The sequence below is a fragment of the Salvelinus sp. IW2-2015 genome, linkage group LG18 (assembly GCF_002910315.2).
Source record: "Salvelinus sp. IW2-2015 linkage group LG18, ASM291031v2, whole genome shotgun sequence".
Taxonomy (NCBI): domain Eukaryota; kingdom Metazoa; phylum Chordata; class Actinopteri; order Salmoniformes; family Salmonidae; genus Salvelinus; species Salvelinus sp. IW2-2015.
Window position 1 is genome coordinate 19917015 of NC_036858.1, and position 15603 is coordinate 19932617.

At 43.8% G+C, this 15603-nt stretch overlaps 1 protein-coding gene across 6 annotated transcripts in view; it reads left to right on the plus strand.

The window, feature by feature from the left end:
* LOC111977888 (ataxin-2-like protein) overlaps window positions 1–15603 on the plus strand; it is a 65711-nt gene that overhangs the window by 45351 nt on the left and 4757 nt on the right. For 5 of the 6 annotated variants that reach the window (XM_024007661.2, XM_024007659.2, XM_024007664.2 and 2 more), the window contains exons 8-19: window positions 3478–3569; window positions 3942–4175; window positions 4664–5091; window positions 5538–5624; window positions 7329–7442; window positions 7808–7885; window positions 8318–8379; window positions 10228–10532; window positions 11273–11342; window positions 14058–14195; window positions 14623–14686; window positions 15394–15590. In XM_024007661.2, the coding sequence (XP_023863429.1) occupies window positions 3478–3569; window positions 3942–4175; window positions 4664–5091; window positions 5538–5624; window positions 7329–7442; window positions 7808–7885; window positions 8318–8379; window positions 10228–10532; window positions 11273–11342; window positions 14058–14195; window positions 14623–14686; window positions 15394–15590 (1869 nt within the window). The remainder of the gene's footprint in view (window positions 1–3477; window positions 3570–3941; window positions 4176–4663; window positions 5092–5537; window positions 5625–7328; window positions 7443–7807; window positions 7886–8317; window positions 8380–10227; window positions 10533–11272; window positions 11343–14057; window positions 14196–14622; window positions 14687–15393; window positions 15591–15603) is intronic. The other variant, XM_024007662.2, reaches the window with a different exon arrangement.

The window sequence follows — 15603 nt, forward strand, 5'->3', positions numbered from 1 at the left end:
ATACTTGCATACTATTGTTTGTACAGATGAACGTGGTACCTTCAGGCGTTTGGAAATTGTTCCCAAGGATGAACCAGACTTGTGGAGGTCCACATTTTTTTTTCTGAGGTCTTGGCTGATTTCTTTTGATTTTCCCATGATGTCAAGCAAAGAGGCACTGACTTTGAAGTTAGGCCTTGAAATACGTCCACAGGTACACCTCCAATTGACTCAAATTATGTCAATTAGCCTATCAGAAGCTTCTAAAGCCATGACATTATTTTCTGAAATTTTCCGAGCTGTTTAAAGGCACAGTCAACTTAGTGTATGTGAACTTCTGACCCACTGAAATTGTTATACAGTGAATTATAAGTGAAATAATCTGTCTGTAAACAATTGTTGGAAAGATTACTTGTCGAACACAAAGTAGATGTCCTAACCGACTTGCCAAAACTATAGTTTGTTAATTGACAAGAAATTTGTGGAGTGGTTGAAAAACAAGTTTTAATGACTCCAACCTAAGTGTATGTAAACTTCCGACTTCAACTGTACATTTTATTGTAACGATATCTGCCCAGTGCTTCTACATCCACACATAAGCTATAGCCTACTCTATTTATTTAAAACCACACGCGCACCGGACCTCGCACATATGGCTACTGAACTTGAAGTAGCAAGAATGATGACCGCGACACTTGCTACATTTTGCATATAGAATATAGGCTACCTTTTAGGAGGCCGATTTGCAGGCAGAGACAAATAAATGGGTAATCAATAYTTATTGRAAATGAAAAMGTTGCAGTGCTCGCTCACCATTATAGCCTGACCTATAGGCACAACGTGCCTTTTCATTTTCAATTATTATATTTTCTGATTACACCTCGACTCACGTTGGTTGAGTGCCATTTCTTTCCATTATCAGTATTTATTTACTGACRCTGTAGTAAACTACAGTCTAATCATATTTAAGTTACCTTGATATGAAATGAACTGCCACGTGATTCTCCACCCATGAACTCGCACGCCCAACTAGGAGAGAAGAGGTAGGCTACTGAAGTTGAAGCAGTGAATTCTGAGTGTGTGAATAATGCAAAAAAAKATGTGCTTTTAATACAATAGGTAGGCTAAAAGGCTCTGCATGGTCATCCAACATCTGAAGTGGCCRTACAGCATTTACTGAGGTGCAGCCTCCAGACTTCAGGGCATTCATATGTTGGGGTTCGTTTCCTTGTTTCTTGTCAATCATTGGTTCATTGGTGAAATTAGCATTATGACAATATCTTTAATTTAAACATTCAAAACCTTTATTAATGCAATTGCAGACCGATGTTGACAATCAGGAACATAGTACGCATGTTTCCGAGTAAGTTCTKCATCAAASAAAAGGTCCCAAGTTATTTTTTTAAACCCGAAGTCCAGCCCTAGTGATGTCGCTGCCTACGTCATTATCTTTTACTCGTGACCAAAACCATGCCTACCTACACAGCTATATAAACAAGGCTTTTGGTGTTATCTAAAAACTTACCAGTAAATGTCTAAGTTGATTTATAGTGGAATGTCTGACTAGTCTTATCTCCTACACTCCCCTGCAGAGTTCTGWCTCAGTCACACATTTMTCAGAGGGGTCTCTTTATAAGAGGCAGAAAGAGAACTAGAAMACAACTGTGGAACAATATTAAAACCTCCTAATGTATATATATTGTTAATCTGTAGTCTAGGACCCTATAAACGTGAGGGAGAGGTCTTATAACCCCTCCCCTTCTATTAATACAACATAAGCTTAATCAATTATTCTAATACATCAATCATTTGGTACAGTCCTAATCATGACCACTAGGTGAACTCCTGACACATACTTCTTGCGCTTAGCGGAGCAGAGCTATTGTGTAGGAAGTTGTCAAGGAAGTGAGTTTGTGTTTATACAGGATGTACCGCCTCCACCTACCGTCAACCAATCATGTCAATGCAGAGATATACGGAGCCCTCTGCATTGTTTCACAATTTGAGAGGCGCACGGTGATGTGGTACGGAGCTTGATTTGGCCTCTGCATGCCCCCGGAGGCTCCGAAAATWGCGACCACATTTACAGATCAAGCATACATTTGCTTTAATGCATACAAAGCAGAAAAATGACAGTTTCCACATAATCTGAGGGACAACAAAAATATTTTTTTACCCAGAGTCGTCTGTCTGCCCGCTCCAGCCCGCAGCATGAAAAATGTAGACAGCGCCCCAATGATCTCTGTTGGGACCTGCCCTCTACCGCCTTGCAAACTCTTGCCTCCATCTAGCTGATCTAGGGTGTAATCATTAGTCCAACAGTTGAAAATGAAAGTTTCTATTGGATAAATTCAGGTATGTTTATCCCCGTTCCGTTTAAGAAACATTTTTCAACACAATCAGCGGAATGAATACACCCCTGATCACCCGCAAACACAGTTCACTTTCATAGCTGCCTTATACAAACTGCATGATCACTTTACTCATTGTATAATTCCTTCTCGCATCTATGCGGTCTCCTCCTCTCACCTTTTCCCTTCGCTTGTGAATTTCATTCCACAACAGCTATCTGTGACCAGGTGAGAGAACCTTCCCAAGCCAAAACTTCATACCATAAACGCTACACACTGTCTACATCGTTGTCAACATAGCTACTATAACTAACGTGTTAGTAAACCCGCTACAATCATGCAGTACAGCAWGCAGTTTAGCAGTTACACCGGCAGGCCCCGGTGGCAATACATTTATAAAACCAAAAGTTTASCTTGATTTGGAAGCGTTCCAGTGTTAGATAGCCAGCTAGCTTTCATAGTATCCCTCTCTGTTTGACCTAGGTATTTGAGTAGACTAGCTAGCTGCCTTCGCTAGCTAAACAAGTGAAAGTAAAAATGTAAAAAATACAATAAAATATAGCTAGCTCTCTCCATTTTTKAAGAAATTAATTTGTTCAAAACTGTTCAACTATTGTCTTTCTCTTTTAGTCAACTACCCACCACATTTTATGCTCTGCAGTTCTAGCTACCTGTAGATAACTCTTTCAGTACTAGATTCATTCTCGATTACTTTGGTTGGGTAGACAAGATGTTAGTTCATGCTGCAAGAGCTCTGATAGGTTGGAGGACATCCTCTGGAAGTTGTCATAATTATTGTGTAAGTTTATGGAAGGGAGTGAGAACCATGAGCCTCCTAGGTTTTGTATTGAAGTCAGTTTACCCAGAGGAGGACGGAAACTAGTTGTCTTCCAGCTACACCATGGTGCTACCCCAGAGAGTTCTGTTGAGGTTACTGTAGACCTTCATTGCAAAACAGTGTGTTATAATTAATTATTTGGCGATGTGAATATATTTAGTATAGTTTCACTATTTAAATTTTTATGAAATTCACTGAGGAGGATGATCCTCCCTTTCCTCCTCTGAGGAGCCTCCATTGACACACACAACCTGGAGCTTTCCGCCACAGGCTTTGCAACTTACACAAAGTTTTCTCGCCCTCTCTCAGTCCAACGGTTGGGATGCCAACGAAATGTTTCGTTACAACAAGGTGAACTTCGGCGTCGAGTCTACCTACGACTCCAGCCTCTCAATGTACACGTAAGTCCACCTCCCATGTCAACACAAAAAAGTCTTCAAGGCCTAAACAGAGTCTAAGCGAAAGGACAACCTTTTGAAAGAATTATGCCCCTGAATCTCCATCAGAGCTGGGTTTGAAATACTTGAAAGATAATTTCAAATACTTAATCTGTTCCTGTTTGAGCATGCCTGGCTTAATAATCCAATAGAGGAGTCCCAAAACTGCAATTCTCGCCCATCTGGCACTCCAAGCAGACTCAAGCAAACACAAAAGTATTTGAACMCAGATCTGATCTTCATACATGATTGTTTGTATGTATGTATCTATGCATAGTGTTGATCTTCACCATCTCTCTATCCTTTTCTCTCTCCATCTCCCTCCCTGTCCCTCAGGGTCCATCTGGAGAGGGGCAGCACGGAGGGCTTCCGGCAGCGGGAGGCGCGTGCCGCCCGCATGGCTAGTGAGATCGAGTCCAGCCCCCAGTACCGCCATCGCGTCTCGTTGGAGAACGAGGAGGGCAAGAGCGAGGAGGACAAGTACAGCGCAGTGGTGCGCGGTGGCGAGCGGGGGAGGGAAAGCCCCAGGGAGAGGGAGAAAGGCTGCGACAGCCCCAGCATAGTCAGCAGGTGAGTGCTCCGGTCAGGCTGTATTCTTTGGCTATGTCACAATTCTCCACCCTTTTCCAGAAGTGTGCACTTCATGGATTCAACAATGGTGGAAATGAACTCTTTCTAGCCAATGATTTCATGTTTTTAAATACATGATGGTGAGTAAAAAAGTCCACACTTGGGGAGAAGGGTGGAAAATTGGGATGTAGCCTTTGGCTAGTGTGTGGGGGGGGTGTCACTATTGGCTACTGCTAAGTGGTTTGTGTATTTGAGATTGACCACATTTCAGTCGGACTGAGTAGAATGGCTGATCTACAAATCAACTGGCATCCCAATTAACTGCTCATTATGTGATCAAGATGAGTGATTCTGCCCCTCACCTTGCTCAAACTGATCCCCTCATCATGCTGAAAGTCTTTGGCAGCAGTGGATGGATTGGGGAAATTATGATCTACAGTACACTCCCCCCCTCATTCTTTCTTTCTGTTTATCTCTCTCTCTTTCAGGGAAAGCAAATACATTCCGTTACCCCAGCGAGCTAGGGAGATGGGCGTGTCGGGGGGCAGCATGCGAGGAGAACGCGAGCGGGCGGAGCGAGGCCCTGGAGGAGGAAGCGGCGGACCCCAAGGTCACAACCGCATGAGCGCCGGCTACCGCTCAGCCCCTCCCTCCTCTTCCTCCCCCAAACCTCACCTGCCCTTGGCCACTGGTGGCCCCCAGCCCCCTCCCCCCTCTTCGGAGTGCAGCAGCCCCCTCTCTGGCCGAGGTTACTCCCCCCACCAGCCCCAGGGCAGCCCTGGCACTGCCAGCCCCTACGCCCCTACCTCCCCCGGGGGTCCGGCCTCGGCCAACGCCACCCCCTCTTCAGCTAGTCCCCCCACCCCCCATTCCAACTCGCTGTCTCTGTCGGACACTGGTAGGCCCGTCAACGGAGGTGAGTGAAGTTATTAGTGTGTGTTTGTGTGTGTTCGGGGAGTTATCTGTGTTGTAATGGGATATCTGTGTGTCCACGTGGATGTGTTACTCCAGAAAGTGTACATCATGAAGTCATGAATTATTTGTTTTTATAGACTGGGTGGTTCGAGCCCCGAATGCTGATTGGCTGACAACCGTGGTATATTAGACCATATACCACGGGTATGACAAAACATTTATTTTTACTGCTCTAATTGCGTTGGTAACCAGTTTATAATAGCAATAAGGCACCTCTGGGGTTTGTGATATATGGCCAATATACCAYGGCTAAGGGCTGTGTCCTCATCGGGCCTTATTTCTTAACTTTGCACTGTGTCTTGAAAGTAATAGGTGACGCTTACAATAATATATTGCCAGTTGATTGTCGGGAAATTGAACCTCCTTTCTTCTTTCTCCCTGCCTCAGTGTCTTCCAGGATGTCTCCCAAATTACAGAGACCCGCCCAGTCAAACCGACCGGTCCGGACACCTAACTCACACACCCAGTCCACAGGTTAACATACAACTATGCCTTTTATCTCACACTTTGTCTACACACTTGTTCAAGACGCACTCCAGAACTCAAGACACAGACATTCTGCCTCATCATAGACTTAAGTCCAATGAATCCAATGAGAATTGCTACTAAGGGTAGATGTTGGTTAGTAAACTACTAACTCACATTTCATATGCATCTGATATGGCACATTATTCCTTATATACAGTTGAAGTCGGAAGTTTACATACACTTAGGTTGGAATCATTAAAACGTGTTTTTCAACCACTCCACAAAGTTCTTGTTAACAAACTAGAGTTTTGGCAAGTCGGTTAGGACATCTACTTTGTGCATGACACAGAAAAAAAATTGTAGACCTCCACAAGTCTGGTTCATCCTTGGGAACAATTTCCAAATGCCTGAAGGTACCATGTTCATCTGTACAAACAATAGTACGCAAGTATAAACACCATGGGACCACGCAGCCATCATACCGCTCAGGAAGGAGACACGTTCTGTCTCCTGAGAAGAACGTACTTTGGTGCGAAAAGTGCAAATCAATCTCAGAACAACAGCAAAGGACTTTGCGAAGATGCTGGAGGAAACAGGTACAAAAGTATCTATATCCACAGTAAAACGAGTCCTATATCGACATAACCTGAAAGGCCGCTCAGCAAGGAAGAAGCCACTGCTCCAAAACTGCCATAAAAAAGCCAGGTTTGCAACTGCACATGGGGACAAAGATCGTACTTTTTGGAGAAATGTCCTCTAGTCTGTTGAAACAAAAATGGAACTGTTTGGCCATAATGACCATCATTATGTTTGGAGGAAAAAGGGGGAGGCTTGCAAGCCGAAGAACACCATCCCAACCGTGAAGCACGGGGGTGGCAGCATCATGTTGTGGGGGTGCTTTGCTGCAGGAGGGACTGGTGCACTTCACAAAATAGATGGCATCATGAGGGGGAAAAATTATGTGGATATATTGAAGCAACATCTCAAGACATCAGTCAGGAAGTTCAAGCTTGGTCGCAAATGGGTCTTCCAAATTGACCCCAAGCATACGTCCAAAGTTGTGGTAAAATGGCTTAAGGACCACAAAGTCAAGGTATTGGAGTGGCCATCACAAAGCCCTGACCTCCACCCTATAGAAAACTTGTGGGCAGAACTGAAAAAGCGTGTGCAAGCAAGGAGAACTACTAACCTGACTCAGTTACGCCAGCTCTGTCAGGAGGAATGGGCCAGAATTCACCCAATTTATTGTGGGAAGCTTGTGGAAGTCTACCTGAAACGTTTGACCCAAGTTAAACAATTTAAAGGCAATGCTACCAAACACTAATTGAGTGTATGTAAACTTCTGACCCACTGGGAATGTGATGAAAGAAATAAAAGCTGAAATAAATCATTTTCTCTACTATTATTCTGACATTTCACATTCTTAAAATAAAGTTGTGATCCTAAGACATGGATTTTTTACTCGGATTAAATGTCAGGAATTGTGAAACTGAGTTTAAATGTATTTGGCTAAGGTGTATGTAMACTTTTGACTTCAACTGTATATAGTGCACCACTTTTGGCCCTATATAGGTAAYAGGGTGCCAGGGCACAAAGTGGTGCACTTTAAAGGGAACAGTGTGCCATTTCAGACACAGCCAGACATGCTAACCATTTATAACGACTCATTGTCTTTCATTCTGACCTCTGTTCTGTCTTGTCCTCCCTCAGCCTCCCGCTCCCTGAAATCTGTCTCGCAGGACTCAGTGCAGTACCTGGACACGTCATCTGTCTCCATGCCCGCCCAGATAACATCAGGCCTCGCCCCGCTCTTCCCCATCGATGGTACGAACAATCAACAAACTATATATTTAAACAAGTGGAGACAGGTTGTGGTAGTTGAGTAGTAGTGACGACAAAGAAATTGCTCATGATAATAAGTATTTATAAAACAAACTTTCATACATTTGGCTGAAAGCACTACTACATCTTCCACGTCCGGTCTCCATTTTTTTTCTCTTTGCTTATTGAGTCTATATTAAGTAATGAAAGGGGCCCCAACTGTCGTCAGGACAGGGTCACCTGTACAAGAACCAGACAGGTGTTTTGTGGGAATCTGTTCAAGTGGTTGGGGTTTTCCAGTGGCTAATTGGTCCCCTGTGTGTTTTTTTTTCTATCTCTGTCTCTCATTCTGTCTGTCTGTTCTACAGTGAACGAGATTCTCTGTATGGCTGCCAAAGATCGATCAGCAGAGAGTCCAGGCAACATGGAAGATGGCAAGAGTAAAGGTGTGTGTGTCTGTGAAATGTGTGTTTGTGGGAGGGAGTTTGTGTGTATTAAAGGTCAGACACACCTCGACAACGAATGGTTAAAGCACCTGCTGGGTGTCGATGAATGGTGACAGTTTGCTCTGATTCAGCATGTAGACACCTTTGGGAAATGAACAGAAAATGACAGCAGATATTCTGGTCGGTAGGATGGCTAGTGGCCACACCCTATTTTTAACTGTTTGCTGTTGTGGTGTCTCACCTCAAAAAGTGTGTGCATGTTAGTGTGTCAATTAGCTGTTGTCGTAGATGAGAAGAGTATTCCTGTAGAAAAGCATTTGTTTGCCATAAGGTGCTGTCTGAAAGAAAAGTGCAGCCAAAAACACATTCTCTCCTGCTTGAGAACTTTTTTGTATCCTTTCTCTCCCTCTTTCTCTCCCCGTTTCCTCTCAGCTCCCTCCATTCAGCAAAGGTCACAAATTGAAGAGCTGCGGAAATTCGGCAAAGAATTCAGGGTAAGACTTCTGTCGCTGCTCCTTAGCCATGTGTGTACGAGAAATCTGCAATTACCCCTGAGTCTAAATTCTCTTGATGAAAATAATTTTTCTGTCAAGTCCTGGGCTGGTGGTATTTCAAGAAGCAGGACCAAGTTGGACGGATAAAAAACGTCCCGTTTTCAGGACCCTGTCTTTCAAAGATAATTCATAAAAATCCAAATAACTTCACAGATCTTCATTGTAAAGGGTTTAAACACTGTTTCCCAAACAGTTCATGAACATGCACCTGTGGAACGGTCGTTAAGACACTAACAGCTTACAGATGGTAGGCAATTAAGGTCACAGTTATGAAAACTAGGACACTAAAGAGGCTTTTCTACTGACTCTGAAAAACACCAAAAGAAAGATGCCCAGGAGGGTCCCTGCTCATCTGCATGAACGTGCCTTAGGCATGCTGTAAGGAGGCATGAGGACTGCAGATGTGGCCAGGGCAATAAATTGCAATGTCGGTACTCTGAAACGCTTAAGACAGCGCTACAGGACGTACAGCTGATCGTCCACGCAGTGGCAGACTACGTGTAACAACACCTGCACAGGATCGGTACATCCGAACATCACACCTGCGGGACAGGTACAGGATAGCAACAACAACTGCCCGAGTTACACCAGGAATGCACAATCYCTCCATCAGTGCTCAGACTGTCCGCAATAGGCTGAGAGAGGCTGGACTGAGGGCTTGTAGGCTTGTTGTAAGGCAGGTCGTCACCAGACATCACCGGCAACAACGTTGCCTATGGGCACAAACCCACCGTCGCTGGACCAGACAGGACTGGCAAAATGTGCTCTTCACTGACGAGTCGCGGTTTTTCTCACCAGGGGTGATGGACGGATTCGCGTTTATCATCGAAGGAATGAGCATTACACGAGGCCTGTACTCTGGAGCGGGATCGATTTGGAGGTRGAGGGTCCGTCATGGTCTGGAGCGGTGTGTCATAGCATCATCGGACTGAGCTTGTTGTCATTGCAGGCAATCTCAACACTGTGCGTTACAGGGAAGACATCCTCCTCCCTCATGTGGTACCCTTCTTGCAGGCTCATCCTGACATGACCCTCCAGCATGACAATGCCACCAGCCATACTGCTCGTTCTGTGCGTGATTTCCTGCAAGACAGGAATGTCAGTGTTCTGCCATGGCCAGCGAAGAGCCTGGATCTCAATCCCATTGAGCACGTCTGGACCTGGTGGATCGGAGGGTGAGGGCTAGGGCCATTCCCCCCAGAAATGTCTGGGAACTTGCAGGTGCCTTGGTGGAAGAGTGGGTTAACATCTCCCAGCAATAACTGGCAAATCTGGTGCAGTGCATGAGGATGAGATGCACTGCAGTACTTAATGCAGCTGGTGGCCACACCAGATACTGACTGTTCATTTTGATTTTGACCCCCCCTTTGTTCAGGGACACATTATTCAATTTCTGTTAGTCACATGTCTGTGGAACACATGTCTCAGTTGTTGAATCGTGTTATGTTCATACAAATATGTTAAGTTTGCTGAAAATAAACACAGTTGACAGTGAGAGGACGTTTCCTTTTTTGCTGAGTTTATTCACATAAGTAGTCAGAAATAAATGACTTACATTTCTAGTTTATAACCCAGTTCTACTGTTAAATCCTTTTAAGCATGTAAATTAACTTGGAAATGTGTTTTGAGAAATGCAAGCGGTCTAGCACCCCTTACTAAAGTTTCATACTCCTTGTAATTTTATTTCCCTCTTGTTTCTTTCTTTTTAGCATAGAGTGCATTGCGTTGCACTTGCTTTGTATGAATTGGCTGTATAAATAAAGATTGATTTGATGTGATTCTCCTCAGCTTCAGCCCAGCGGATGTGGCTCCAGTGCAGCAGCGGTATCTCCCTCTGACACGGCCAAGCCCTTCCCCTCGTACCCCAGCCCCGCCTCCTTAGACTCCAAACAGACCCTCGCCCCCCAAAGTACTTCCCAGCCCTCCGCTTCCCCCTCAGGGGACCCCGCCAAGGAGCCCAGTTCCAGCGCAGCCGCCTCCACCGCCAGCCCCATTTCAGACAGGCAATCGCCAGGACAATCCCAGTCAGCCAGGACCCCAGGAAGTGAGGAGTCCAGACAGGAGAAGGCAGAGCGAGTGGAGGGTGTGATTGAGTGAGTTTTGCTGAAGACTGAAAGGGGATTTCTTTCTGGTAGTGCTGAGCGATTAACCAAAATGTCAGTTATTTTTCTTTTTTTAAACGACTAATTGACCAACATCGGTTCAATTATTAGAATTCCATTTTGTTCGTTTTTTTTCTTCTGTGAGCTCAACATGCAGTTTCTCTAGAGATGAATCAGATCAAGCCCAAACTGTGCAATGTAGTAGGGAGTTGTAGTTCCCAACAGGCCACAATTCTACATAGTTTAGCCAATGATCATAATCCATTGCACGTCTACTTGTCCAGACACTGAAATGGAGAGAAGAGAAATAAGACTTGCGATCGAGAGGGATAAAGAGAAGTTGCTCCACGAGGTATCTACCTGAAAATACATAATCTAAGTGATTGATAGTTGGTATTTAGCAGTCATAAGTATACATAGACAGCAGCTCTATAGAAATGTGAAATATTTTATTGAAGCAGTTATGGGCAGTCACTACCACCATGGGATTTTTAATAATTGTTTCATTCTGTTAAAGCATTCAACTCACATAATACATGCAGTTAATGTTTAAAATAATCGAAACCTAAATCGAAAAACCGGGATTATTTTGTTTAATAATCGAAACCGAACCTACCTCAAAAAGCACATCGCTCAGCACTACTTTCTGGTTTATAGATGGATTTGGTTACAGAGCAGTGGATATCATTGTGTATACAGTACTAACAGTGTCCTCTCTCTCACTCTCTCAGTCAAGTCAGGAAGTCAACTCTGAATCCCAACGCCAAAGAGTTCAACCCAAACAAAATCGCGCTCACTCTGGTAAGCAAGGTGTCAAGAAGAGCAAAATGATTAGGATCGAAAATGTCTTGATGTCTACTAACCAAACAATGACTTTGTCTTGACGTGTGGCTCAGTTGGTAGAGTATGACGCTTGCACACATCATGACTGTAAGTCGGCTTTGGTTAAAAGCGTCTGCTATCTATCTACTGTATCTATACCACAAAACACTGTCTAGACGCGCCTATGTACCAAACGATGGTAGACGTCTACGCACCAAACGATGTCTAGAGGTCTACGCACGAAATGGTGTAGGGCAGGGATGGGCAACTTTGATCGGGGGGGAAGGCCACAAAAACTCATTATGAGGGGCCGCAGTGGCTCGCGGGTCCGCGTACCCACACATGCAGTCAGACTTTTTTTGAGAGCCCTAAGTGAAATTTTGATTTTGAAATGTTTGAGTGTTTAGTATTTTTTGAGTGTCTAACCAGGTTTCTATCTAACCATTTCATGTGGATGATTTACCTGATGCATGAAAAAAGTCAAGGCCAGTCTGATGGAAAAAGGACATGCCGGTACAATTTGATAAATGCAGACAGACAATTTGTTTGTTCGACCTGGTGGGCTCTTTTTTTGTGTCAGTAAAATGAATTATGTGAGATTGTGGTGGAAATGCCTTTTATGCGCAAGTATTGATATAATAACCGCCATATTGAAGTCACGCGATGATATGTTGTGTGATTCTCCCACTACGACTTGGAAAACCATGCAGTTTATTAGGCTACAGATGAAATAAGTTATGATGAACTTCACAGGGTGGTGAAATTGCATGTGATGAGCTTGATGTTTCTTTCCAATAAAATATCTAGGGTCTTATTTCTGTGACAAAATATCTAGGGTCTTATTGATCGATGCTTCGCTGCCGTTTGACAAATAAAAAGAATATCACTCTTATCCATAATAATCTCATAATGTACAGTCCTGTGAAAAAGTATTTGCTCCCTTTCTAATTTTCTCTAGTTTTGAATATTTTTTTATACTGAATGTTATCAGATCTTCAACCAGAACCTAATATTAGATAAAGGGAACCTGAGTTTACAAATAACAAAAAAAATGGATACTTCATTTATTTATTTAACAAATTTATGCAACATTCAATTCCCCTGTGTGAAAAAGTAAGTGCACCCTTACACTCTTTAACTGGTTGTGCCACCTTTAGCTGCAATGACTGCAACCAAATACTTCCTGTAGTTGTTGATCAGTCTCATATCGCTGTGGAGGAATTTTGGGCCACTCTTGCATGCAGAACTGCTTTAACTCGGCGACATTTGTGGGTTTTCAAGCATGAACTGCTCGTTTCAAGTCCTGCCACAACATCTCAATTGGGATTAGGTCTGGACTAGGCCATTCCAAAACAAAAAAATAAATAATTATTAACCATTTTCATGTAGACTTGATTGTGTGTTTTGGATCATTGTCTTGCTGCATGATCCAGCTGCACTTCAGCTTCAGCGCACAGACGGATGGCCTGACATTCTCCTGTAGAATTCTCTGATACAGAGAAGAAATCATGGTTCCRTCTATTAAGGCATGTCGTCCCAGGTCCTGAGGCAGCAAAGCATCCCCAAACCATCTCACTACCACCACCATGCTTGACCGTTGGTATGAGGTTCTTACTGTGGAATGCAGTGGTTGGTTTTCACCAGCCATAATGGGACCCATGYCKTCCAAAAAGTTATAMTTTTGACTCATCTGTCCRTAGAACATTCTTCCAAGAGTCTTGATGATCATCCAGGTGCTTTCGGCAAACTTGAGTCAACTTTTTGGACGAGATGGGTCCATTTTTATGTCTGGTGGAAACCTAACACTGCATATTAGGTTTTGGTTGAAGATCTGATAACATTCAGTGTCAAAAATATGMAAAAATATAGAAAATCAGRAAGGGGGCAAATACTTTTTCACGGCGCTGTTAGTTGCCTACCTGCACTGTATCTGCGAGCTGTTGGCTAGAGCACACGTACCAAGACCAGAGTKRRCACATTTGCTATWTAACGTAACAGTTTTTGTGACAAAACTATCAGAGTTGAWAATGCGATGGAAACCATTTAACTTGTATTTTTCATTCGGTACATGGGGAATTTAACCGCAAACATTATTTTTATGTGCGCAACGTCATCACGCACATACTTTTATCCGCAATAAGTCAGTTTGATGGAAACACATCTCTGGTGGGAAAATGCGCATATTATTTTATGCAGATTTTAAACTTTGCATGAAAATCTGTTGCAAATTGGATGGAAACCTAGCTGTCTGACATAAGAGATKGCTGTTGCACAAAAATAAACAGAAAAACATTTGCACCGTGTGTATTCTACTATTCTAGCTCTCAACCGTAAGTTGAGACCCTGAGTTCCCAATTAAAAAAAAAAATAATAATAATATTTTCCCATCCCTGGTGTAGGGTAAAGTTGCCCATAGATACTTATTTTTGTGTCCGTTTTAMATTTTCCCCACTAATGATTTAGGATTGGAGTAGGGATGAGCATTTGAAATCATTTCAATATTCATATAATGTCATTCATTTTGGGGAGACATCGAATATTCAAATAACCGTGCCCATCCCTAGATTGGGGGAGGGGAAGCTGGTCTTATCTGTATCTAGGGGAGAGTTCACCCTGGAGTGTACCAAACACTGCCTAGACATCTACTTACCAAACTGATATAAATGGTTCTTCCCCTTCCCTCTGTGTCTGCAGACGAAGCCCAACCCTTCACCCACGCCCCCCCGGCCACCCCCTCCCAGCCCTGCGATGGTGCTGCAGCACCCAGGCAGCCAGGGTCCCATCTACAACGCCCCCTACCTCTCCTACATCTCCCAGATCCACTCTGTACAGGTAACGCACACACAGATCCCAACTGTACAGGTAACCCGCACACACAAGACACTTATGACACTGTGATTGAATTGACTGCATGCTGTGGAACATTCCGTTTCCCCATTAAATACTGCTCCCCCTGTTTGTATGAATGTGAGGCTTTGGGATTATTGGTAATATTATACTTGATTATAAACTGGGTGTTTCGAGCCCTGAATAATAATATAATAATAATAATATATAATAATTACAGTCAATGCTATACTTGAGTTTCACCAGTGGTGATGTAGTGTGTGACTATATACAGTGTTACGCTATTGTTTGTGCGCATTTTAGGATCTAGTACGAGTTCATGTTAAAATTGCCTAAATCCCCTCATTGAAAAGCCAATGTGGCTTGTAGCTTTGTGTTGACCTCTTGTCTCCTGGCTTCTGTTTCCCTCCAGCCTCCACATATGTACCAGTATACCATGTCTACAGTCTGCCAGGGGAAATACCCCCGAGTCAAAGGTATGCGAGCTCTGCACTACCAGTGTGCATGCATTGTTTACACCTTGACATACTCTAGCCTGGTCCCAGATCTGTTTGTGCTGTCTGGCCAACTACTATGGTCAGTATCAAGCTGAGTTGGCAARACATTACAAACAGGGGCYCCSGAGAGGCKCAGCAGTCTAAGGCACTGCATCTCAGTGCWRKGSSYGYMRMYSCWGRYYYKRKYYYRRKCYSKRKCWSWAYCRSAMMYGRWCGKGAKYSSSAKWSSSWKRSGSWSRMKYRSMAYYGKSWYSKYSKKGTYMGGGKWRGSSRKGRYMGGSMKWSRYYGTMAWTRWRAATWWGWWYTTRWYYKKMWYKSSYWKKYMWAKTWARRTWAARKKWWWWAAAKAMAWMTRSRWCYKRGSYMKAKMTMTATATAYATCTTACTTAYCTTACGAATACATATTATTATTACTACTTCTTTGTATTCTAACTTCTTTATCTACTAATGCATGGCAAACTGTTGTAGTTCTATAGTAAACTTTGAATGTCGGCAAAACTAGTAGTGAATTTATCCTTGTTCCGAAGTTTAAATCGTAAGCATGTGACGTAATTTCCCCCTGGGGATCAAATCAGTTTTATATTGTTCTTTTAAAGCATGTTCATATCTACTCGTGCGTCATTTTGGGCAGTGTGRTCTATGTGACTGTGAGCGAGTTCCCCTCCCTGTCAACGTTGTTATGCAGTCATGTTTTGGTCTCCCCCAGGCTTAGGGTTGGGGGCCCCCCGCTCGGACCATGGCAACTCGGGCCCGCCGCAGGCCATGCTACAGGTGGCGGCGTCTGCAGCCGGAGCCCCCCTGGTGCCGTCACCCTACCCCCAGCCCTACCTGCAGTACAGCCAGCAGCAGGTCATCCAGGCCATGACACCTTACCCTGGACAGGTCAGTGTGTGGG